This window comes from Peromyscus californicus, unplaced genomic scaffold, assembly GCF_007827085.1.
Source record: "Peromyscus californicus insignis strain IS unplaced genomic scaffold, ASM782708v3 Scaffold_23__1_contigs__length_62951481, whole genome shotgun sequence".
In the NCBI taxonomy this organism is placed as follows: Eukaryota; Metazoa; Chordata; class Mammalia; order Rodentia; family Cricetidae; genus Peromyscus; species Peromyscus californicus.
Genome location: NW_026294534.1, coordinates 12,040,465 through 12,067,716, shown reverse-complemented (window position 1 = coordinate 12,067,716; position 27,252 = coordinate 12,040,465). Strand labels below are relative to the sequence as shown.

The 27,252-nt window shown below is 40.5% G+C and overlaps 1 protein-coding gene across 2 annotated transcripts in view; it reads left to right on the top strand.

The window, feature by feature from the left end:
• The window catches only part of Csmd1 (CUB and Sushi multiple domains 1), a 1,596,844-nt gene that overhangs the window by 299,730 nt on the left and 1,269,862 nt on the right, over window positions 1-27,252 (top strand). For both annotated transcript variants that reach the window (XM_052751771.1, XM_052751770.1), the window contains exon 2: window positions 13,375-13,591. In XM_052751771.1, coding sequence (XP_052607731.1) covers window positions 13,375-13,591 — 217 coding nt within the window. The remainder of the gene's footprint in view (window positions 1-13,374; window positions 13,592-27,252) is intronic.

The window sequence follows — 27,252 nt, the reverse complement described above, 5'->3', positions numbered from 1 at the left end:
ATCCAGCAAAATCCAATAGAAGGTATATCTCTGCTCACAGTCTGAGAGGATACAGGTCAGCAGAGTGGGGAAGACATTGAAACAAGAGCATGGGACATTGCTTGCACAGTAAGGAAGCAGACAGAGAGAGATGCCTACTGCTACTTAGATCACTTTATCTTTTATATTTGGTCCAGGATCCAAACCCAGAGTATGGTGCCACCCTCCTATACAAAGGGTCTTTTCACTTCACTTTACCTAGTCTTAAAACACCCTCACAGAGATGACTAGGGGTGTGTCTCCTAGGCAATTATAGAGCATTTCAAGTTGACAATATTAACCATCATGCCTCTCATCACTGTGTCTTATTTTGTTTCTTGTAAGCCACTGTGCAGATCTTTATAAGTTAGGTTAGGACCAGGGGTACTTAGGGACTGGAAGCAGCCAAAACAACAACATAGCATTGACATGTGGAAGACTTGTGTTCTATTACTCTATTAAAGTCAACAATGAAGCATAGACAGGTTGAAAGAACACAAGTTCCTAAAAATGGTAGTTGTTTTCATACAATAAGGAAATGTGTGTGTGTGAGCATGCATGTGCGTGTGTGTGTGTGTGTGTGTGTGTGTGTGTGTGTGTGTGTGTGTGCAGATGTGTGGGTGTTGAAGCCAAGGGAGACTGTTGTATGTCCCACTCTCTCACTCTCTGCCTTATTCTTTTGAGAGGGGATCTCTTCTGTAACCTGGAGCTAGGCTGTTAAAAGCAAACCCTGCAATCCTCCTGTCTCCAGTCCTTACCAAACTGGAGTTACAGCTATGAAGCCCATAGACATGTGAAGCATTTTATATGAATGCTCAGGTCTCCATGCTTGTATAGCTAATGCTCTTATCTGTGGACCCATCTCCCCAAACCAGGAAAAAATTTTGAATGAAGCAAAAGGACTAAGTATTCAGAATAGGTAATATGAATCAGTGACTATGGTTCCTTGGATGGTCAAACATCATCTCATGAAAACAGAGTTTTGGTATAATGTGCCAAGCGCTCACTGAGGCATGACTACTGTGTGGTGAGAGTCTTCATTTTAGACTTGTCTGTCAGGGTCCAAGGAGGATCTCCAAATTCTCTTTCTTCCTGACCAAATTATCATGGACTGAAGAATAAGGCCAAAGCCTCGAAGCAGTAAGGCAGGAAGGAACTCTCCTAAAGTTGGCTTGTTGCTCACTAAACTGGTATCAGGCACTTCCGTTGCTATCAAGGGGCAGATGAGCTTCCATGTGAGAATCTGACTCACATTTAGCATCTTTTCTATCCTTGCTTGATAAACGCACCCTCTCCCTCTGAAAGCTACTGACTGTGTCTTCAGCATGGAGGAGGTGTTTCTCTTGCAAAGGAGAGAGGACAGGGGCATACTCTGGATGTTCACTTCCTCCCTCCCCAACCAATCAACAAATTCTACTTCTGAACAAAGGGGATGAGACAGGTGGAGCTAGATGGGGCTGCTATCTTCTGGCCTCTCTCCATGTAAACACAGTACATCTCAGAGCCATCTCTATCCAACCCTGTGATCTTGTGTTCACTTGTCATTCAACTGAGCTTCTTCCTGAATTGGATTCCTAATGATTCTCCATGTTTTAAGGTCCCAGTGGGGGTCACAATATGAGACAATGAAAAGATAAACAGAAAGTGCCCCATCCCAAGTCCGGTAAAGTCAGCTCACATCTGCACAGAAAAGGACAAAATTACAATATGGGAAGTTATTTTTGGCCTTGGAAAAACATTTTCAAGTCACAGGCATAAATGACCTCAATGTTTGGGCATAGGAATGGTACAGAGTAGAACTGGTCGGATCTGGTAATATCCTCCATGATATTATACTTGGTGGGGAAAGTGGCTACAGAGCTATTTTTAAAGAATAACATTATGGAAAATACACATCTTCAGAGCCCTAAAAGGCTGACACTTGATAAAGACCACTTATTTGCAAATGCCTCCATTCAAATTCAAAGTGGTATTTAACATACTTTAGAGTCCCAGGGAAAAATGTCTGAATATAGATTTTCTTGTGCCATTTGTGGTATGATTATTTTCTGCCCTGGGCAACTTCGCTAGAGAAGTATCACGTTGTGACCAGGAGCCCTGCAGTCTGTGTGCTGGCTCTGAGTGGTTATCTGTGACTATTTTAATGCATGTCATAAATCACAAAGGGAAGTTTCTATTTTGAAGTCAACAGAAACAATTAGGAACTGGGATTCTAAGCCTATTTTTGAAAGTCCGATGCCTGCAGGGCTTTGGTTCATTTAAACCTCAGTTTTAGAAGTTGTCAGGAAAGAATAATAATAATAACGTGTATATTCAACATTGATGGACAGGTTGAGTTGTGAATTAAAGCACAGAGCTAGGATGCCCAGGTGGAGGGAAATGATACTCTTTTGCATGTGTCTGCTGCAGGATTAAAAAAAAAAAATAACTGTCTAACTCTTTCAAGGTCCATTTTCAAGTGAACTTGAAACTTAGTGACCATTACCTTCCACACATACTTTGCTTGGTGACCCAGTGACTGTGTCCTCCTTTACACGTGCCAGAGTCTACACAAGGAAAACTCACTTTCTTAACTTCGGTGTTGTCTATTCCTCCCACTAATCTCACAGAGCCTGAAAGTCAATGGGCTAAGTTTGAGGAATGACAGAACATGAGGATCTCTGTCTCTACCAGCAAGTAGTCAACATGTATCCCCTGCTGGGGACTGTCCTGCAGCCAGGGAGAGTTTGTTCCTGGACAGGTGGGCATAAGCCTTCTCCCCTACAGCTGGAGGGATGGTCAGTGACTTCCCTTTGCATAAAATTCTTGTTTCCATCCCAAGGAAAGAACAGCACATGGAGTCACACATAAAGCCATGTGTTTGGTCCCAAGGGATACACTGAATTTGGAAATTGAGCTAACAAGAAGATAAAAGGCTGTCTCCCCACAGCTATCCTCATTTCCAGGTTGCACAAGGTTGGAGTTGTGTCCCTCTGTCATCTTTCTGGTTCCCTTCTTACTTTCTTGAAGATTCTCTGGAAGACTTCTACTTACATAGTCTCTCTGTTCTTTATAACTAGGAATCAACTTTGTGGTTTTTCACCTTGATTTTCCTAATCTACTAATTTAACCAAAAAAATTTATGTTAATAAATTGATGATTCAACCATAGTGTATTTATACCTCAAGGGAACTTGAGATTTTAAGATTAACTGTCCTAGAGAACACTCAGCTAAAATTCTCATGGCCACGTCACTAAAATAACTGGATTTACCTCCCACACAAACACCTGGCCCACTACTCAGTAGGGATTGGAAGGAGATATGTGTATTTAATTCATTTATCAAAGAGGTACTCAAATAGAGTGTCACTTTGAGATAACAATGGCAGAGGCCATGTCATACAGGACGGAAATTGGGATAGTGAACATCTCTGAAGGAGATCAGGGTTTTCCCATGGACTTTAGCCCTGTGTTTCCACTCTGTAGCTCTTATGTGGACAAGTAACTCAGTCTATACTGACTACAGGAACCTGGATGTTATGTGGTCTCTGCTGAACATATGGTTTACTCTCGTGTGTTTTTCTACATATGACCACAGGCAGACACATGGGGAAAGCACACAGCTGGGTAAAGATCATTACAGAAATGCTCTGTGGTGGCTAAGGTGACATTCCCTAAGGGCTTCTCCATTAGATACTAAAGATGCCTTAAAGGCTGATTCTCAACACCTTTCCCCTAGATATGCCAACTTTTCTACTCTTGATAATGAAATAAGTACATTTTCCATAAACCAGTGATTAAGGTACCTGTTACTCTGTGCCAGCCGATTGACCTTCTTTAGTGTGCTGACGTTTTAGCTTGTGGAAATCTGAATGGGAAATGGTTTCTCTGATACTCAGGGCAATCTTTTCCTTTTAACTTCTGCTTCTGTCCACTTAGCGCAACTTTGTAATTCCCACATCATGTCCAATAGTAGCAAAGTTCTGACTGACTATACACCTTTGTTCAACTAATGTGGCAAACTGCTTTTACCTCTATGGCTGTATCCCTTTCCTCTATAACTAGTCAAGGTACATGTTGTGGCTGGAATTTATGTGCAATGGTGACAACAAAGAAATTAATTAGTATTGTTCTGCAAAACAGATCAACAAGTCTATGTCTATGGTACCAGGCTACTCCCCTGTGGACCTCATTTCTATTCTATAGCTTTGGAGGCCAAACCCAGGCAAAAGAAGAGTACACTAAATAAAACCAAGTAGCTATGGTCACAGAGGAAAGAAAACCTTACTCTGTCAAAGTTCCATTAGAAATTGGTAAAATACAAGAGCATGGAGTTCACTGTGGCCACACGTTTTCTCATTCAAGGTTGAAAGCTAGAAAGCTAGTCCCTTTCTTTTTTTTTTTTTTTTTTTTTTTTTTTTTTTTTTTTTTTGGTTTTTCGAGACAGGGTTTCTCTGTGTAGCTTTGCGCCTTTTCCTGGAACTCACTTGGTAGCCCAGGCTGGCCTCGAACTCACAGAGATCCGCCTGGCTCTGCCTCCCGAGTGCTGGGATTAAAGGCGTGCGCCACCACCGCCCGGCGCTAGTCCCTTTCTTTTTGTCAGATTCCCCATAGAATACACTCTAATCTCCCATGCAATTTCAATATCATGCATTATTGCTTCAAAAGCATGGCAAAACCAAGATAAAGATAGAGGCAGGATCCAGGGCTTTGATTTCTTGTTGAAAGCTTGGGAGTGAGTTAAAAGTTGAAAGGAAAAAGCAAACCCACATGGACTGGTGTTAGAGAGGATGAATCACAGCAGAGAATTCATAACTGGAGCTTTGTGTCCATGGATGACCCACTGCCCTTTATCTTATCAACCTCCTTACTCTGGTTTTTCTAGTATATGCTTAGACATCATACCACTTCACCCATAGGAGACATTTTAACAGTAACCACACTCTCAGCAACCTTACACAATGCAGTTGTATGAATAACATATATATTTCCATCCCCCAGAGTTGTATTGGGCACAACCTAGATACCAACCCCTGGTCCTTCAATCTGTATGGTTAAAATATTTTTGGAATTCCAAATCCTTTCATTTATTAAAGACATCATGCATGAAACCATAAAAACAGAAGAGCTCTTGTGCCTTTTTCAGATGCCCACACAGGCAGAGGAAGGGGAGAGATTTACCCTTCAGCTCACATGCACGAATGTCTTATTCCCTTTCTAATTTATCTGGCTTGGTGACTCCTTGATAAAAGCATTAGGAGGGACATCCTTAAGAGTCAGAATCTGCTCTTTGGTTTGAGGTACAATGCATAGAAGGCTTTTTTAGTGGAAAACTCTTCTAGGCTTCTAAGTTGAGAGGTTTGATTCCTACTAGAAAGAGCTTCCCCTCTCAATTCTCCTGCTGCCTATGTACATGTATGTGTGTGACCTCATATCCTCAACTCCATTAACTTTCTGCTTCACAGCAGTGTATCTCATGCCTGGGTATTTCATTAGAAGGTAACTACCTGATATTACATCACCAGATGACCTCTATTATCTTGGAGAGAGATACTTATGATGTCTGTGGTGTGTCCCACAGCACAGGCTTCAGGAAAGTCTCCAGCCTGTATCCTGGAATATAGGTGGACTTTTCTGACTGTTTTAGACAAAGGCATCAGTTGGAAGCCTAGGAATCCTGGTTTAAAAGGGGCTTTTGTTGTTGTGTTGATTTTGTTTGTTCTGACTAGTGATGAACCAGCAAGCATCACTGAAGTTCAAGATCTTTTAAGTCAGGTAGTCTGGTCCTTGCAGTCTGGAACTTCAAAAATAATAGAGAGGTTGAAGGGTGCAGGGTGCTTACCAGGTCCCCTTCCAGGCAGAAGCATCATCCAGACTTCCGAAGGACAGCAGATGGGGCCTGACAAAAGTCAAGGCCATTCCTCAGAAACTCCAAACACCAGGAGACTCTCCAGCTAATTACGCTCCCTCAAATAAGATAATGGGACCTGTTCTCCTTCCATTCTCTGCCTTTCTTCAGCCAGCTGTGTCTCCAGCCACCACAGCAACTAGGTAGCATGGAAACTGAGGCAGATCTGCATAAGAGGTACGCTCATTGAGCACCACTATGTGCTAGCAATAAATCCCATTTTAGTTCTGTGAAAGAAAGAGCTTCCTGGTGACCACACTATGGTGGTTGTCTTCCTTGCCTCTCTAAAGTGGAATCACACAGGGGGACTTAATCACCACAGGAATAGCAATGTCTCCATGGAAACATCCAGGTGTTACAGTGAGGGAAGCCCCTCCCCAGGGGCAACAGATAGAAAAACAGCTATTTTGTTCTGGGCCTGCCTTGCCCTGGGTCATGGCCTCCTTCCAGAATTCAGAATAAAAATGCCAAGACACCAAGATGAACTTGACTTTGCCTAAAGCAGGGAATGCTTGAAGTTATCAATGGTTCTGCTGCTAATAGCTACTAAATGTGGGCTGAGATTATAGGAGAGCCCTGTTTGGGATGGTGAATGATGATGTCATCATTCTTCATGTTTATCTAGTCACCTGGTTGTAGTGAACAGGAAGCTCTCTTGTATTTCTCCTTATTCTGTGTGTAGATTTGGGTTGGACCAAGGCTACCACCCCTCTCCCAAACACAGCCCAGCGCCCCCAGAACCTCCATGGACTGCAAACCAGAAAGTAGGTAAAGTGGGCAGGGTTTTCACTCTTCACGGGGTTTCGTATTAGTTATTGAACAACCAGCAATGAGTAAACATGTTGTAGATGTGCCAAGCTAATGGAACAGGAAGGTAGGAGGTACGTTATTGGGTAGGATTGGACTACTGGTTGTGTTGTGAATCGAGACAAACCAATTTCCTCCTGGCTAGGAATCAGGTAGGGGATAGTCTACAAGGGAAGCTTTGGGGAGAGCTGGCTTAGCAAGTGCAGAGGACCTGATTCAGGAGCAAGCTGGGTGGGTTCTATGAAGCTATGAAAGAAAACCTCCATGTGGCTGTAAGAACCAACCTTAATGGAGGAAGACAGATGGTTCTCTTCATATTTACATAGCCCTGTACAAATCTCTGTCCCCCTGTAGGAGCCATCAAAATCGGTCCCATTGTTTATTTACAGTTTCAGGGCTACCTGAGTGGTTGTGTTTGTTCCTGTGCACTTGGCTCTTCACTGTGCTCTGAGTAGTGGAATCTCCTTCAAGTGTTGGGATTAAAACTCAACCAAGTGATCAAGGGCTCTCGGCTGCTGTGTCTGACGTTCAGCTGTTTGTGACACACACACAGATACCATACTTTTCAAACTTCTTTCAGGGCAGGCTGTTTCTGCAAAATACGAAGATGTTAATTGTGAAATACCATAACCAAAGTCCCAGGACAGGCAATCAAGTCGGTACCTGTCTACAGTAGTTCTTCTGCCCCAGACCCGTAAATAGTCTAAGAACCTGCAGAAGGCAACACTGAAGTCAATGCAGTCCTGGTTTGCTTGCAGCTTCAGAAACCACTTGTCTGATCAGGAACCCACTTCCTTTACCAAAATGGGAGGTCTTATGATGTTTAAGATTCTTTAGCCATGTAGAAGTCTGTTCTGACCTTTAGTCAATCAAGGAAATGAAAAATTCATCTGAGATTACAGTGGCTGTTTGGTGTTCTTGAATACTTGGGGCAAGATTATCTGCAATGACAAGGGGCAGTTGTGATTCTGCAGTCAGACCACAGGTATATGAAGCAGATTGGCTACTACACACACACACACACACAAACACACACACACACAGAGAGAGAGAGAGAGAGAGAGAGAGAGAGAGAGAGAGAGAGAGAGAGAGAGAGAGACACTGGAGGTCAATGTATCATTGAAAGAAAATGAGTAAATTTCTCTGTGCATATCAATTTATAGAGGATATGAAAAACATACATTAAGATTTTTTTATAGAATGGATGTCTGCAATGAATGGAAAATGGCTTTGAGAGTGATAAATATTTGTGTTCTCCCCTCCTCTTGAACTGTTGTTTTAAAAACACCCTGTACGATAATCCAGGTTTGTCTCTAAAATGAATACTTCTTGGTGATTATTAGCAGTGCTGTCCTTCAATCATGTGCTTCATTCATATGCACTCCAATTAAAGACAGCTGCCTCTTTGCCTAGTCTGCTTATGTTCAAGTTGTTCTTGATGGCTGTTTGTACTTCCTCATGTGCCTTAGTAGCAGTCAACATGGGGTGGTGTTGCTTGGTGCTCTTTAAATGCTAACCAATGTGAACCAGGTCTTTCTGTAATTGCTCAACCAAATTCCCTGTTCAGGCATTCTTATTGGTCAGATATTTCTTCTCAGAAGTGGATTTTCACATAGTATATCTTCTTATCATAAAACACTATCCAAATAAAAGTGAATGTAATTCAAGAATCAAAGGCTGGCTTGTTTCCGACTTCAAAGTTTATGTGATAATTAAATCAGACAGAACTTCCAGGTTCTGACATATGAGTATTGAAACGCTGTATCCACCTTTCCCCTCTGTAAGGTTGGGAGCCAGGCACAGAACCGAGATAGTAGAACTACCTCTAACACCCAAGAGAGCCTCCATGTGTCTGGACTTCCTTCATTCATCAAATTCTTAAGTGAGCCAGAATACATCACAGCTGAAAATTCCTTATGCTGGGGGGAAAAAAAAAAAGGTATGCAGTAATATAATCTAAAAAGCAAAGACCAGGGCTCCAGGGAAGAACAGACCAAATACCACTACATTGAGAGCAAAGGCCTGGGCACCTCAGCATGACAGCGTTGAGTCTGATGACGGCTTTCAAAGAAGGGAGTTGTCCCAGGCCCTAATGAGTTATACATCTGCATCTTCCAGGATGGAAGCTGTCTATGCATGTTCAAATAGAGTACTCATCACAGATTCCAATTCTAACTGCAGGCTCCAACTGCGCCATTCTGGCTTACTCTCCTTCTCAGAACCCAAAGCATAAGAACCTTAGCAACTCCATTCAGACTCTGGTCTCTTGATACAGATGGATCTTGATACTTCTCAGGGTCACTGGCTCAGCAGCCATCTCAGGACAACAAATTCTTCAGGAACAAATTGATCTCACTTCTGTGGTTTGAGTACCAGTGTGGTAGGAAGGACAGTCCCATAGTCATGTGACAGCACTCATTACCCTTGGTATTGGGACAGTAAGTTAATTTTATTTCTGACATATGGGTCATCTTTACTACTTCATGTAACCCCTTCTCAGGACTTTGCAAGGAACATAACTCTGCCATTCACAGCTCAGCCTTGAGAGTTTTCTGGAACCTTGGGTCAAGCCTCCATGACCCTATCACTCTTTCATTTTGTCTGCCTACAAAACCAGTATCATATGTATTATGTGCCCAGCTCAAGAAGTAGCTTGCTCCACCTGTACCAGAGCTTTAGCAGCTAGTGGGGGGGTGGCTGTGGAGGCCAGGGGGTCTGAACCTAGGGAACTATTTCCATAGGTGGCTATTTTGAGAAGGAAACTAGTCTGGTGATATTCTCAGTCCAATCTTTCCTTCAAATGGATTGGCGTTTTTATTAGTCTGGGTCCTTGATGGGTGGATTTATGTCCCCAAAGCACTTTTCCAATTGTCTTCATGTGAAGACTGAGCTTTCTCACTGGTTGCATGACAGGTACATTGTCTACACCCTCTTTATCTACAACTTTAGACTCGCTCATATCCCTTTCCACCAAACTGAAGCATTTTTTCAGACTTTTCTGTTCTATTTGCTGCTTGTGTCTCACTGGAAACCTGACTAAGAACAGAGAGAGGTAACCATTCAGCAACCTGAATGTCGCAATATCTTGAAATTCTTTCACTACTTGAATTATTCTATTACTCTATAATTCAGTCTCTATTTCTCGGGACATGCAGAATACAGCCAGACAATTATTGTTGTCTAATAAAACAGAACATAAATGGCTTCTAAGCCACTTCCTGGCAGAGCCCTTCTACCCCTAGCTCACTCCTGCCCTACAAACCTTACAAGCCTGCCCTCTGCTCATCTGCAGTGTGGTGTTAGCAACTAGACTGCAATGGCTGGTTGAGCTCTTTTTTTTTTTTTTTTTCCCTGTAATCAAGGTTTTCTCTAACCTGGACTCCCAATGCTTCTACCTTATCCAAAAAACCAGCACCCAAGGTTTACAGCACATACACTCAGGCTTAAATATAGAAACAACCCCATCCTTGGCACCAGTGTTCTGTGTTTATCTCTTTCCTCATAGAAGGAGATACCTGGATGAAGCAATGTGGGAAGGAGCGGGTGGCTAAAAAAACAATGTGTGGAAAGAAGAAAGGAGGGCTGTAGAAGAGCAATGTGAAGAAGGGAGGAAGGGAGGAAGGGAGGGAGGAGGGAAGACTTATTTTGGCTCATTGTTTGTAGAGATACATTCTACCAGGTCAGGAATGGTATGACTGAAGGAGCATGAGACTGGTCACATTGCCTCTGTCCTTAGGAAGCATGAGCTAGAGATGGGTTGTGTGTCTATAATGTTGTCCCTTTCTTAATAACCTGTGAATGCATTCCATCTGGGACTTTATTCATATATCAGTTTTTACAAATATAGACTGCAAATATCTTCCTATTTTGGATACCCTTTCCAGTTGTTTCTATGATGGTTAGTTTTTGTATTTCATATTAAAAAGGCACAGAGCTATGAAGATTTATTTTTACATTGTTGCCTTTTGGAAACATTATTATTTTATGTTTAGGCCACTATTCCACTGGGATTGAACTTGTATATTTTGTGGGATTGGAATCAATATTTATTTTAAACAGTTGGACATCTAGTTGAAAGTTCCATCCTCATACCAGCTCTGATAAAGCCCATCCTATTACCAGTGCAAAGCATAGACTTTGTTTTAAGTCTGGTATTGGTAACTGGGAGGGTTTTGAGATCTTTCTCTTCTGTTATGCTGACAACTTACTTTAACTGGAATCAATCAAATCCCATTTTAATGACTGCAACATTCTAATCAGATATAATAGTGAAGAGTACATGATGTCCATTTTATTCTTTCTCAAGATCTACCTGGATAGTCTTAGCCTGCACCACTAAACTAGAGTCCATCTTAGGAATGGGGACTTTGAAAACCTCTTGGTTGATTGCAAAGTACAGCCAGGGATGATAGTCTCTCTGTTGAGAACTCTTGAGCTGTTCTTGAAGTTTCTGTCAGAGCCTCTGGAAAGGTCTGTCTACTGATCAAACAGGACTCACCCTGCAAAATGCACTGTACTAATTGGTACCCTGAAGGCTGACTGAATGTTCTTTCCTAGGAACGCTTTGTGTCTGGGAACCTGGTGTGACATGATGGGTGTCTAACAGTGACTTCTTTCCAGCTGACATTTTCTGTTGAATTTCCTTTTTCTTTTCTCCAATTTATAATCAAGTCTTCACTTTTTTTTTGAAGTAAGAATTGCTAGATAAACCAGAGAAGCTGTTTCCTTTAAAGCCCTTTCAAATCCCCACAGCTTTAATATCCACTTGTTACAGTATTATTGTTAGACTTAAATTTAGTGGAAAATGGGCTTCTTATTAGTTCTTTGGTTTTAAACTCATGACTCCCTTTCATTAAATCTTTTTTTTTATTAAGATTGAGCAAACTCCCACAATCATTTGATAATATTACCATGAAAGATTTGAGCTCACTGAGACCTACTACGGTGATTTTTTTAAGTCTAAAATGTAGTTGGAGATAATTCTCTGTTTGCAATACAACAAAGAAAGCTGGGATAATACTTGTATTCAAATACTTACACAACATGGAATAATCAGAGCAAACCCAGGTTCCTTGGAAACTTCCACGACAGTTGTCGTGGAAGAATTCACAAAATGTTGATGGGAAATGGTCCAGTTGGGATGGAAGGAAAGGCTGCAAAGAATCCAGAAATTCCATGGCTATCTCCAAACCAATTAGATACTGGCATTCACTAAAAGGGATGTTTTTATGTTGGGACCCAATGCAGAGGGCCAGAGAGAGAAGTTGGCCTTGCCACACCTTAATGGCTGCCTTTTACACTGATTCATCTGACTGTTGGATTTTCCAATCAGGTAGACGGTTAAAGATAACTGGGCAGAGGAAAAACTAATCACATTAGGACTCAGGAGTTTTCACTGAAGCTGTGTGTAGGTAAAGCAGTGAGCTGGGAGGGATATGGAGGAAGGGTCTTAGTGGGAGGTCTTTAGCCAAGATGAGACAGGAAGGACCAGAACAGCAGGAAGAGGTGTTAGGTTGGGAATGGAAAGAAAGGAGCTTCTGGATGTATAATGAGGAAGGGGATCAGAGGACTGTACATGAGGCTGTTACTAATCTTCCAGGTAAGATCTTTATAGCAGCTGGCTCGTCAAAGAAAGCGTGACTGCAGTACATTGCAGAGGATTGTTGTGTGGAACTAGGTCAGGGATATGACTATATCAAGAGAGTCCCTGAGGTAGAATCAGTAACATGTACACGTACACACACACACACACACACACACTCCTCAGAAACAGAGGCAAAGAGCAACAAGTGCATCTCCCACTCTTCCCCTATTTCCTAGTCTTGCTGAGGGAGAAGTGCATGACACCAGACCTTTTCTTATCGTCAAATTCCTCTTAAGCGACACTGTCATCTCTGTTCTCCCTGGGAGTGATGTTGAATGCAGGATTTATGAAACACAGGATGGCATAGGTATCTACCTGAGGAGATATGGGTGTTTTCTGCACTGCTATATTTCCAAAGATTATCTTTAGTTACTCCAGCGCTCTGGCACATTTCTTTCGTCTATGCAGGATGTCCTACCTGTTTAAGGAGGACACTGTTTGTGGGAATATCCTTGTGTTCATTCCTGTGCTATGCTACTATTTCCTTCTCAAACTAGCTAGTTTCATGCCTTCCATTTTTCAGCAGATAAACTCTATGGTCTTGCATCCTTCTGTATTATAACACTCCTGTTAACACAGAACAGGCTCAGATCCATCTGGGAAGGTTAACCTTGGTGCTTCCTATCCCTGTTATCATATGCCAAAGTCATTTAGCTCTATTGAAACTGAGAGCATTACAGTAACAGTAAGAATGTTGATTTTGCCTGTGATTTAAAGTCTCTAACAAAGAATTGATGGACAAAGGGATTTCAGCATTCTAAACAGATCATTGGTAGAAAGTGTGTTCATCTGCAGTCTAAAAATGAAGTTTCTGGTATGAGTTCCCAAATGTGATTCTGTGATTCTCTTCTATTTCACCTTCTCACGCTATCCTTGAGCGTCTGATAAAAATTAGTGTTTAATATTCATGCACAAGGCCCCATAATATATCATTAAAGTTTTGGTCAAAATGGCAGAGGCATTTTTATAACTATAGCTTGATGATTACTAACATACTATTTTGTGTTTTTATGCCCAGGTCAGAACTGTGGTGGCCTGGTCCAGGGACCCAATGGCACCATCGAGAGTCCTGGCTTTCCTCATGGATATCCCAACTATGCCAACTGCACCTGGATCATTATCACTGGGGAACGCAACCGGATACAACTGTCCTTTCACACCTTTGCTCTAGAGGAGGACTTCGACATCTTATCAGTTTATGATGGACAGCCCCAACAAGGGAATTTGAAAGTGAGGTAAAGTGCCAACTTTTTCTATCATAGAGTAGTGGCATGATTGGTTACTCCTTTCTGAAAGATAATTATAATTATATTCATACTTATTTGCCAGAAAATATAATCTACTATAAAGAAACAGGAGACTATGTTTGTGTCACATGGCCAACATTAATTTCTATCTTGAAACTTATTATTGAACACAGTTTTCAGATTGATCATGATATGTTCAGCAATATTATCAAGGCAATTAAAATAAAGTCACAATGGGCTGTTGTTTTTAAGTAACTGTGGTTTTCAAAGAGAAATCAAAAAATTAAATGAAAGACTAAGCTGAAATAGGAACAAAGCAACCTATCCACTCTGAGAGGGCAGGGTGACTGAGAACTCTCAGCAATATTGAACTCTGGAAAACTGTGGTTGGGACAATTCCTCATTTCTATTTATTATAGTTGTGCCTTTTCTATGTGTGATCTCTACCACAAGGAAACATATTTACCGGTATGATTTTCATATTGCATTTTCCATTAGTCAAACAAAATATCATACAATCAATTCTTAATTGGTAAAGGAAAGATGATATCCCTTTGGAAAAAAAGTCAGATTTTACTTAACTACATTTAGAAAATATTTATTGCATACTTTTTATTGTTATGTTATGGTCAAACCCAGGATCTCTTATATGCTAGATAAGAACTCTGCCTCCCAGCTATATGTGCAGCCCCAGTCAACAGTGCAATATACATATTTAAGGCTAATCAAACCTTTATCCTCCTGGTTTCATGTTCTCCATTAACTGTATTGTGTTCACTACCTGGAGTTTTATAACGTGATTCACATAGGCAGAAGGAATGAGGCTGCTGATGTCAATGAAATGGTATTGATATCTTGGCCAACAGAGACACTCATCCACCTTAAAAACTTAGCCATATCTTTGTGGAATGCAAGCAACCGTCACTGGAAATTATCTGTGTAACTAGTGAGAGATTTAAATCACTACAAAATATACAGTGAACATGTTCAACACAATTAGTTTCAAATATACTTTGTATGCTGTTTTCAGGTATAACATGGCTTCTGTTTTTTTCCCCCATTGGAGATATCACTTCCCTGCCTTTAAATATGTTTTTTTTTTTTAAATTCTGTCATAGATAGTACAGCGGCTGTCCCTAGTTTTTAATGAGTTAGGTGAATTTTCTTTCTCTTCCTTAGAGTGCATGGTCCTGTCACTGGAGTGCAGACACTATATCTGCTTACACAGTCTCAATTCACCAGATGTGAAATGTCCTGACATCCATTCTTCCCTCTTAAATATTAGCTATTCACTTGTCTATAACTTACAAGTGTTGAGCCTCTTAGTGTGTTGGAAGAGCAGAGTTAGAGCAATGATAGCAAAATCACTTAGAAGAAGAGGAATTGGGGGTGCTGTTCATTCAAAATATCTGCACACACAACTGTGAGAAAATTAATTCTTTCCATTTCCATTACAATGCTTACTCAATATGTACTCAGATACCTCTATTTTCTTCCTCTTAATATTTTTCTACGTTTCTTTTACATAGAGGAAATATATTCCGTGTGTTAATTTGATTGACACCTGTCTCACAGTTTTCAACAATTTGTTATCCTCTTAGGTTCTAGTGGTGATATTGATATCATTTTATGTTAATAAAGTCTAGAATACTTTTCTTGTTCTGTTCACTGTTGTAACAGGAGCAGTGATGGGAATACTGATATAAATATGGTTAAGCTTCTTGCATTTTGCAATGAGGCTCCACTGAGTGGTACACAAATAGAGTCTGTGCTCAGGGAGCTGCATGATTATCCATGAAGTGACATGCAATGTTACCATAGTCCTTCCACTCGGGGGCATTTACAGCTGGGTTAGGGGAGACGGGAAGAAGGAGACTGTGCCCTACCATTGCCCAGTCTCTTTATGTTGCACTGGAGTTTGAGCTGCCCGGTGGTCACACTTGCACCCGAGCATGTTCTGAAGGCTGGATGCTGCGTTTGTCTAGACGCTGCAAAGCTCTAGTTCTTCCTTCTGCTCCACACCTAGAGACCTATGTGCAGTCTCTTTAAAGATTTTTTTCTAGGTATCAAAACATAAACTGGCCAAACACATCAGAAGCTGTCCTCCTCTGGTGTTGTTCATTCTTACCCATATGCCTCATGGCATGTGGGGAATGGGATCGTGAGTGTCTCAGGGCAAACAAAGGGGAGGGTTCTTCTCTTTCATTATTCAGCCATAGTTGATGGGAAAGATAGTTACAGAGAGTATCAGATTATTGCCAGTTGGGGAGGGGGGGTCCTGAGACCAGTGAACCTTTTCTCCTTTGCACCCCATCTTTGTCTCTCAAAGACAATTAACCAATAGCACTTAAAGCTGTACAAACGCTGTTTGTTCTTGCTCCAAACATGCAGTGACAAAAACCTAGAAGTCGTTTTGTTAAAAATTTTGAACATTTTGTTCTAAAGAACAAAGGAAGCTTCTCTTCTTTGTCATAACAGGGATATTTTTTTCTGAATAAACTTTAGGTATATAATAACTCTCCAACTAAGAAAACATAGGGCTTTCAGTTTGGAGTTATTTGTTGTCCTGTAATTTGAATACAACTCACGAATACATACTTTACTGCATTTAAAAAGTATTTTAAAATATCTTTAAAATATTAGGGCCACCAAGATGGCTCTGTGAGTAAAGATGCTTGCCCCCAAGCCTGATAACCTGAGTCCAGTCTCTGGATCCCACATGGCAGAAGGCAAAAACCGATTCCCACAAACTGACCTCTGACCTCCACAAGTGTGCCTGTTTAGCACAGTTTCCTTACTTTCTACATGCAACACACACCCTTGAGGCCCACCCAGGTGACATTAGTAGGCTTTCTTGTGCGCTGAGTGGTGTCAGCCTCTAAATGGCTTGGCAATCTTTGTTGGGTGATTCTGTCCCACAATGTGTGATTAGGGCCACTCACTTGGGTCTCTGTTGAGGTAAAGGAACGTGAAGTGAGCAACCTTCCCTTTATGGGCCCAGGGGCACTGTCTCCCATGGTCATTGGCACCTAGAATGGACTCTCTGACTGTGAAGCACTATTGATTTGTCCCAAATCTGAAAACAATTGAAGTTTGTCATCGATTTTCAACCATAATTCCATAGTAATATCAGAAGCTGGACAGAAATCCATCGGGATCTCCAAAGGAAAACTGGAGTCCAAAATAGGAGAGAATGAAGTCCTCATTGTTTTATGAGACCAAGGGAAAAGTCACAGCATTTAAATCTCCTTTGCCCTCTCTAGCTCATAGAAGATTAACCCTGATTTTCTGCAATGGTCATAATAATGAGAGAGGAAAGTTAGTGTTGGAACATTAGGATCAGGAAATCTTGAGTTCATATTGTTAAACTATTGCAGTTTTTCTAATGATTCAAACCTGGGATGGCATGCTTGAGCACATTAATCACTGAGAACCCTGCTTGTTAGTGCTGACTATGCAGATGACAGTGTGAAAGAATGTAGGTCCAAGGGCCTGGAAAGGGTTCAGCTGCACAATGCGTACATTAGATTAGTGCTATAGCCTGGCAGAACTTCTGTCTTTCTGCCCCGATTGTCATTATGATGTCTGGAGGGAGCAATTTGTGAACCAACGGTCAGATAAAAATCAAAGTATTGCATTATTTTTAGCTGCAATGGTGACTGACGCCTGGATTGATGCTTGGGTAGCCATGGTTTGAGCTGCGGTGGATGCTACTCAAAGGTGCTGGCCTCATGCTAAGCCCAGATGTAGACCCTGACACCTGTCACTCTTGGTCAGCCACAAGGTCAGGAACTGAAGAGGATGATCTTCATGTCAGGAGATTACAGGGTGAAGGAACCCAGACTGACAAGCCTGGTAGCCCCTGGAGGTAACAGCTGCAGAGCTCCCGACAGCCAAGCTGTCTCTCAGCTCCAAATCCCTCAGCCTTCAGCTCACAGTCACCTAATCATTGCTGGGAGCTGGGGATGAAACTCAGATGGCAGAGTATTCCTTAGTGTACCTGAGGCCTATGTTCAGTGCCCAGAATCACATAAAACTGGGAATGATGGCATATCTGACTGCTTGGGATAGGACAAAGTCAACTATGCTAGAGATACAAGTATGGAATTGGAGACACAAATGTCTAACATTCTTTGCCATCCTTCCACTCAGTCATATTAATATATAGCCAAGCTGAAGTCTAACTAACTAACTAACTAACTAACTAACTAACTAACTAAATATATATATATATATATATATATATATATATATATATATATATATATATATTCATTTTTTTCTTGAAACAGTATCTCATTATGCAGCTCCTCTCTTCCTCTCTTCCCAACCCTTCCCCCTCTGTTCCCTTCCTCCTCCCCTCTTTCTTTGCTTCTCTACACACGCCCCAAGAGAGATATGGTAAAGTCTAACACATTCCTGGTTGTCATAGTTAGGTGGAGGAGTTTAGTGGACTCTGGCAGGTACAAATCATCAATGCTGTTAAATTACCTACAGTGTGTATGACAGTCCTCACAGGCCAAAGAATTATCTGCCATAAGCTGAATCCCCAGGGGAGTCCTTGCCCTGGAGGAGATAGGAATGGGGGGTGGATTGGGGGGAGGGTAGAGAGGAGTGGGAAGAGGGAGGACAGGGGAATCCATGGCTGATATGTAAAATTAAATTAAATTATTAAAATTAAAAAAAAAGAAAACAAAGAAGTCAGATGTGGAGCCTAGCGGTGGTGGTGCACGCCTTTAATCCCAGCACTCGGGAGGCAGAGCCAGGCAGATCTCTGTGAGTTCGAGCCCAGCCTGGGCTACAGTGTGAGTTCCAGGAAAGGCAAAAAGCTACACAGGGAAACCCTGTCTCGAAAAATAAAAAAAAAGAAGTCAAAAGTGTCGAGTGAAAGCTGTAAACAACAGTGCTGTCACGGCTTGCTCTGTGTCTGTCTGTTTGACAGCTGGCTGGCCCTGGGGAGTCTTCCTCTCTTTCTCCCTTGTTCTCTCCTCTCTTCTTCTCTCTTCTCTTTTTTCCTCCTACATATTCTCTCTGCCAACCAGGTCCATCTATCCCTCTCCTGCCTAGCTATTGGCCATTCAGCTTTTTATTAGACCAGTCGGTGCCTTAGGCAGGCAAGGGGAAACAGCAACACATCTTTACGTAATTAAACAAATACAACATAACATTTGTAGGCTTAGTTAAATGTAGCACATCTTTGCTTAGTTAAAGTAATATTATACAGCAGGCTGGGCACAGCTCTAGGTGTCGTGAAAGTTCTTCAAGAATCATTTTTACATTCTCTTTCAAACAGCAATAAAATTATCATATTTTTAGTCCTTGGTTTCTGGGAAAAAGGAAGAGAAAGTGTCAAAAAGTCAGAATGGCATTAATTGACTTTTATTCTTCAAGGTAGGGAATCTGTAAAAATAGTTTGTTAAAATAGCTTACTGGGAAACTATCCATATTAATAAGCTATAAGAGCTATAAATGGATTTACCGGATTTTGAAGGAGTTTTATGTGGATGACCATATTTCTAGTTGAATGATTGATTTTTTTTTATGTTTGAGATCATCTTTTTTCTTCCCTCATTTTGAACATTGATTGACAAGCCAATTCCTACCCTTTCCCATTTAGCTGAGGGCTGAGAATACTGTGAGCATAGTGAATTTTCAAGTTTCAATGAATAATTGAAAATAATTTTCAAAATAATTAATGCTGTATACAAAGATATTGTTTGTCTCCTTTTAAGTAATATACTTTTAATTTAAAATATGAAACAATTCCATTTTCCCATAATAAATACCTTCCCTCCCCTTTATAAGGAAATATACTACACTCCATCTGAATATACTAAAAATAATTAGAGAAGCAGATGCCTAACTCATTTTCCCTCTAGCTGTGTCTCTCCCGGCTTAACTCACAGCACCTGAAAGAAAAATTAACATGGGCTCAGAAACCTTCTCTTGGTTTGGGGAACAGGGCTCAGCCAATGACACATTCAGGACTTCTCCGAGATTGCATTGAGGAACAGGTTTCAGCTAACGAGACATTCAGGACCTCTCTGAGGTTGCATTGGTCTGAAGAGCACATCTGGGTAGGAGGGAGGAACTACCTTGAGTGAATTTCCTCAGCTCTAAACCTGCCTGCCTTCTCTCCCCTTTCCTGTCTAGGTGGCTGGTTTTCTTGGCTCTGTGCCCCTGGCTCCTTCCTGTTGACCTTGTCTCACTGCTGCATTGGTGCAGAGGAGGTTTTATTTATTTATTTTTTCATAACCTTATTTTCACCCCAAAACCCCAACTTCAAAGGCTGCATAAAACACAAGGATACAACTATTGTTTGGCTAGCATGTAACTCCATATATTGTGTAACAAACCTCTGTAATTCTTTTACAAGTCAGTGAGGTGTATGTATATATGTATGTACACACATATATATTACATATACATTTAACATATATATGCATGTACATGTATATAAAATACATATATATGTGATTGTATAACTGTCTCTAGTACATGTTTAGTATGAAAGGGTGAGTCAGAGAGTGAAAAGAATGAAAACTGGTGGATAGTAAGAAGAAAGTGGAGCTATAGACATCAATGGCTTCATAAAGTCTTCTAACACAACCTTTTAAAGGTAGAGGATTCACAGATCTTAACTTCAACATGTGGACTCTCCTCTGATCACAACAGCCCTTCCAACAGTTCCCTGATGGTACTATCAACAATTCCAAAAACACACCAGATGACATCTTGATTTCTTTATACAAGTGCCTGGTAATGATTTTGAAAACTAGGTTGACAAATTAATCTTTGGATTGCAATCTTCACATTTTTAAATTATAATTAGTAAAAATAGAAAGATATATGTTGCAAATTAAAATGTAATGTGTTTTTGTATATGATCGTGAAATGTTACCCTAACTAATAATATTTTTCTCGCACCAATGTCCTTATGTACCCTTATAGCCCACTCATTTTTCTTTACTTTTTTTTTCCGAGGCAATGGATGCATTTATGATCTCTATTGATTGACTTGAATTGTTTAGAGTTATTATAAATAAAGTCATATGTCAGATGTGGTCATGCATTCCTGTAACTTGGCACTGTGGAGGCCCAGGCAGGAAGACTGAAAGCTTGAAACCAACCTGATATATATATATATAACATCCTATCTAAGAACGGGATGGAGAGAGGATGGAAGGAAGGGGGTGCAGGGGTACAGGGAGGGAGAAAAGAAAGAAAGAAGGAACTGAGGAAGAGAGGAGGGGAGGAAAGAGAAGGAGGGAGGGGAGAAGAGGAGAGGAGAGGAGAGAAGAGAAGAGAAGAGAAGAGAAGAGAAGAGAAGAGAAGAGAAGAGAAGAGAAGCGAAGAGAAGAGAGAAAAAGAAAAGATAAAACAAGAAGGAATGACATGGTCGGTTGTGCAGATAAAAGCTAAAATAACACACCTATCCCTTTTCTTCTACTTCTTCCACTGGTAGTCTTGACTTGGCTTCATCTTTGCCCTTTTCACCCTCATAGGGCTAGGCCACATTTGTTTTATGCTTAACAAACACTTGTTTTAATTTGTTCTACTTGGTTTCACTCACCATAAATGACACTCCTGTGGTCATTTGTATCCAGGTTTTACACTGGTAACTTCTTATTATCACATATTAATTGTTCAACATAATGGGTTCCATTATAACATTTCCATATATATGTATGTGTATATATATAATGTGTCTTATCTTTTCACACAACGCTACAACCTTTCTCTAAGTCATCCTTGGTGTCTATTCATATTTAGTCATGGAATATGCAGGACAGAAGGATCATGTTGGACTTTGAAGCAGTAACTGGCCTGATTCCCATGGGCTTGCACCAATTCTCCATCCCACACGTAGTGAGGAAGCCAGGTTACTTAGTCACTGACGATGTGCTGTACCTAGTCTCCTCAATTTTAGTCAGTGCGTACTGGAGTCTTCTTTTCCTATGGTTTTCATTTGCATTGCCATGATGGCTAACAGTGTTAAATCTTTCTGTGCACTATTGGCTGGGTATCATCTGCTGTAAAGTATTTTTTTTCCTTTGGTTGAGTCTTGGGTTTCTGAATAATTTCCAAATATTCAGAATACCAGTTATTTGGCTAAATTATTTTAACAATATCTTGAAGTCTACACTCTTAACATTGTATTTTGAATGACTGATTTTTAAAGCTGTGCAAAGTCCGATTTGCCAATTGTTTTCATATGGGGTTGATGATTTTATGTGCTCTATAATTTAAGTATTTATTATTAACTGAGTATCCTGTGACCTTTGTAAATTCAATTAATTCTAGTAAGTAATTCTTTGCAGGCTACCTGGGAATGATTTTGAACATAGTCACAATGTTCACACAGAGGCATTCTTTTTTTCCTTCTATTTTTGCCTCCTCTGTGATTTTCTATGATGCTGCATGGCCATACTGCCATATGCTGTGCTCCATAGAGCAGGTAAAGGTGAGCATCTCCCCTTGTTACCATCATGGTGGGGAAGAGTGAAGATCTGTACCATTAGCTGTGATATCATGGCTTTCAATGTGTCATTGGTCTTTCTCCAGCCATAAAAGGCAACCTTGGTTCCCTGTCTGTGTCTCACTATCCCTATGGTAATGATCTCCAGAGAGGGCTCAGTGTGGACACGAAGCACTAAGGATTTGTTCTTCCTGCTCCTGTGTCCTGCACATCAGGTGGAGCACCAGTGACAGCAGCATATCAGAGGGTTTCTCAAACACCAGCTGGCAACTCTGTGATTGACCACTTTGATGTGCAGAGTCCCTTTCTGCTCTCTGGTTAACATTAAATGCTCTTTCCACAGCGGCAGCTGACTCAGCAAGGCTGAAGTCCTGGGTTTGGCTTTCGAGGACCCTTGCTGAGGACTTCATGGCTATATCTTCTCCTTTTGTCTATGATTCCTGGGTCATGAGACCCCTTCCCACCCTTCTTGCCATTAATCCTCTCCTCACAAATTGTTTTATAGTCATTTTCCTTGTTCAGAGTACTGATAAATCTTTCATCTCTGTACTGGAACTTGATATATAATTCTTTAGATTTTCCATGATATTATTATTTTGAGAGCACCATGTGGTTCTGGGAATTTTACTGAGAGCAAATGATTAATACTGCCAAAAGCTCTTCATGTATCATTTTAAATCTGTATGTTTTCTTTCTTTTTTTCTAATAGTAAGTTTATTCTACAGGTTATGTCTATTTGGTCATAGATCTTACTTTTTAAGTTGCAGTTGGATGTCATGTGTTGTAGTTCATGAAGAATTTTTGTGTCTACCTTTGGTAAAATTCAACAGAGGGAGGTATGTGTCTGGAGTTTTGTTTGCAGCATTATTGGAAAGTAAATTTAGTGTATTTGTTTGGTTTAGGGCTTTTATGTCTTTCAATTTCTTCTTGTGTCAATTTTGGGAAATGATATTTTGCAAGACACCAGTCCACTTAGCACCATTGGCAAGGATGTTGATACAAAGTCCTTTTGACATTATTTTAGGTCTTCTTGCAGGGCTGTGGAATCTGTGTTGGTACTCAGTCATTATTAGGAACAATACTGAGACCCATTCTTTTTTTTGGTCCCAGTACTAGTACTCAGTTATTTTTAATAGCAGTGCTGACATTTAGTCTCTTTTGAAGCTTTGGACTGGCACTTCCTGTGTTTTTCTTTCTAACCAATAGTTTATCAGTTTTCTTTATTGTTCAGTAACAAGCATTGGTTTCACTATTTTTCCAATTGCTCATTTTTCTGTTTCATTCACTTCTTTTCTAAGCGCCACACTTTCTAATCGTGCTTATTCTGCTCTTTCCCTTGGTGTTGAAGGGGGTGTATTGATATTCTTTTAGCTTTTTCTTCTTTCATATAATTTAGGTAGTTAACTCCGTATGTTTATGTTCAAATTCTATTGAGTCTGCACACAAGCTGTTGTAGTAATACATGATATTGACTTCATTTCCTTAGGAGGCTATATAATTCCAAACAAATATGCTCCTTCAATTAATTATTATGTGTAAAATGATGGTAATGATGTCATTAGTATGAGATGGTTTCCCAAGAGCCTCTTGGTGAGTCGGAAAAGGAGGGATACTATTATATCAGGGGAGCAGTAGTTTCAGACCCTTCATGTAAATAACATGGCATGCTTGTGCTCTGGAAGGTGGAACAGAGTCCATCCAGGAAGTAATGGGGAAGGCAGCTGCATGTAAGAGCTGTCAGTCACTGCTCTGACTGTCACTTCCATGAGGAAGAGGCTGTTCCTCTGGGTCCCATATTATGCTTCCTAATCCACAGTAGTCACTATGTGTAGTGGTTACTACTCTAGGCTGCTATGATAAAGCACCATAATTAAGTTTTAATCTTATAGAAGTGACTTAAGAAAGAAGAAATATTTTGGCTTATATTTCCAATGGTGGAGCTGGTATGGCAATAAGTGCATGAGGCAAGTTGATCACATCTCTCCATACACAGGGAACAGACTGAGACAAGGAAGTGGGGTGGCAAGGTCACATAACCTTCCCAAACAGCACCACCAGCTCGGGACATAGTGTTCAAACACATGAGCCTGTGGGGCTATTTCCCTTGCACCTCACCCCACCAAGTGAGCCAAGGCCTGGACTGATGATCTCATGGTGATAAAGTATTCACTCAGAAGTGCTCATTGGTTCTGAGGCTAAGCATCTGTAATTCCAGATTTAGTCACAGAATTAAGTTCACTTTGCCTTGTCCTTATTACCATGTTTCCAACAAGCATTCAAATATTCAGAAATAAGTTCAGAAATGGTTTCGAAATAAGTAATGTTGCTATGCAGTCATTTTTCTACCTCCACATCCCAACGCAATGCATGGGGAAATTTTGTTTTATTTCATATGAATCAAATCCAGAATGAAAGAGCAGAAAGATTCAAATAAGGATTTTTCTCATTTAGTATTTGTCTCTCGTCCCAGTTGGGAAGAAATGGCTGAGCAGAGGGGTAAATAGGCAAATCCTTTTGGAAACAGGATTGTATTATTTTAATCCCATCTTGGTATTAGTGCAGTCGGTGCAGTCTCTGCTACAAATAAAATATGGATTTGTTCTTGTGGCTCCTTTTGTGAGGAATTTATTCTAGCCTGCCACCTCTATTCCCCAACATGTCTTTTGTATATAATAGGCCATGCATTAAGGAAAGGTAAAATACATGCTCCTACAATATTTTCTCTGTGCAGTGAAGTTGGAAATGTATTTAGGAACTCCTAGGATGTCTTAAGATTCTAGAGTGACACTATTTACCTTCATCTTTGAAACAAACCCACATTTCCTATCTAGTAGTTCAGCTACAATAATGCTTGTCTGAAATCTAGCTGAGAATTTTAACTCCTTCCCAGGCAATGCTTCTGGGAAGCATTGAAACTCTTGAAACATCCAAAACTTTTTAGCTGGGGAGAAGAGAGGCCCATGATCCAGCAGGAAGAACATACACATACATACATTTGAAGAAAGGTATGCTCCTCAGGTGAATGCAAAGCCAGTGTTCCACTGATGCAGGCACAGGGCCTACCTGGCCCCACTTTTACTTTTCTGCTAAAGCCCAAAGAAGTACACCCACATTGTAGAATGACACATTCACAATCATTATACACACACACACACACACACACACACACACACACACACACACACACACACACACACAGAGGGGGGGGGAGGAGATCCAGAATAAAAAATGTTGATCCAAATAAAAATGGCTGAATAGAACTAAGTATTGATATGGCCCAGTCTATCTGAGTTTACAGGGATGTCAGAAACATGCTCCAAAGCTCTTAAAAAACTTAACTAGAGCCACAAAACCTACAATTTCCATAATTAAAAGCTAATGAACAAAGTTTAAAAAAATAAAACTAGTCTTGGAACATTAAAGAACTTATCATCAGGTAAAATAAAAGGAAAATAAAGCTAGTTTTAACATTTCCTAAAAAACATGTCTAACTTCTATAAGGTTAAAAAAAAAAACTGAAGTGGAAGAGAAGGTTCTGGAAGGGAAGACACCATACATATTTTGGGACATACTTACTATTAACTAGAAAATGAACAAACTCAGAAGACATAAATGAATTTATGAATCTGTCCTTATTGTTTTTCATGCTAAAAGTAATAAGAGATAGATAGGAATTCTTGCTGGTTCTGTGGGACCATGTCCACGCTGCTCTCCAATATTTGATGCGTGACAGGTGAACCTAGCTGAGCAGGAAGTGAGCCACTTTCTGTCAACAGACTCTGGAGTTTTGAGATGTCCTGTACACAGTCATTAGAGCTAGGTAGATCCTGCGTTTTCGGTCTTTATGTTTCCTTTTGTGATAAACCAAAGCTCTTGTGAGTTTGCAAAAGTCATGTCATGTCCTGTTGAAATGTAAATACGAATGTGCTTTTAGTGATTGTCCTTTGTCATGGTGAGTATGAAAGATGAGTTGTTTCCAGCATTAAGTATTTTTGCCCATGAGGTGACAGTGTCCTAAAGGTGCAGCTGTTCTGTGATTGGTCAGTTCTGTCACCACGCTTGAAAGGCAGAGTTCTTCAGAAGCAAATATTAGTAAAACTTCAAAAATGTCACTAAATGCAACTGGTTCCCAGGTAGGTGAGTGCAAAGCCAGAGATAAGGATATCTTGGTTGTATAAGGTAAGAATAGAATGGGGTCAGAAAGCCATGCCTCCTGTGGGCAAGAAATCACATGGATCTTATAAACGGAGGCTGTAGATAATTAAAAAAAAAAAAAGAAGAAGAAGTAGGCTAGTGGTGGGCACATTGCTGACAAAACTGGGGTGGAAGAGAAGGTTCTGGAAGGGAAGACACCACACGTATTTTGGGACATACTTACTCCAGGTCATGAAAACATGTACAAAGGATTAAAATGAGAGAAAGAATGTGTTGGAGCATAGATAACCTGTCACAAATATAAACAGAAACACATCTGAAAATGCTTTGATTGTATGATAAAGACGACATCAGGAACAAAGAATGTCCTCTGAGTATGCTCAGATTAAGTTCTAAACATGACATAATGGAGCCTCTGAGCACGCACAGTCTGAACCAAGGTGTTTTACATGGAGAAGAGCAGATGCTTTTGAGATGGGTTGGTATAGGGTTTGCAGCTAGGAGGAGTACTCGTGTGGGAGCCCAGCCTAGGCTTGAAGGTTGGAAAGGCCTCACTCTCTATGCCGTGAGTTTCATGTGTAGAACATGAAACTTTAAATGAAAAGAAAGCATTATTAGAATATTTACTTTGCAGTTTATACTCAGCAGAGACAAGATGGGTAACTTCTGGGAAGACTTATAAGACTTAGGGATATCCCAAAGGGCAGGAAAATTCTAGACTTTTCAGTTATGATTCTTTTCTCACAGATAGTGTTACAAATTAGTGAACCAACGGGATGATTTTTTAAAATTTTGTGTTATTGTATGTGAATATGCATGTGTCTATGCACTGCATGTGTGTAGTTTCCTGGAGATCAGAAGAGGCATCAGATCTCCTGCAACTGGAGTCACAGATAGCTGTGAACAATTATGTACACGCTGGGAACTGAACTTTGCAAGAACATAACTGCTTTTAACTCCTGGACCATCTCTCCAGCCCCAATGGATGACTTCTTAAAATTCAACAATTTAAAAA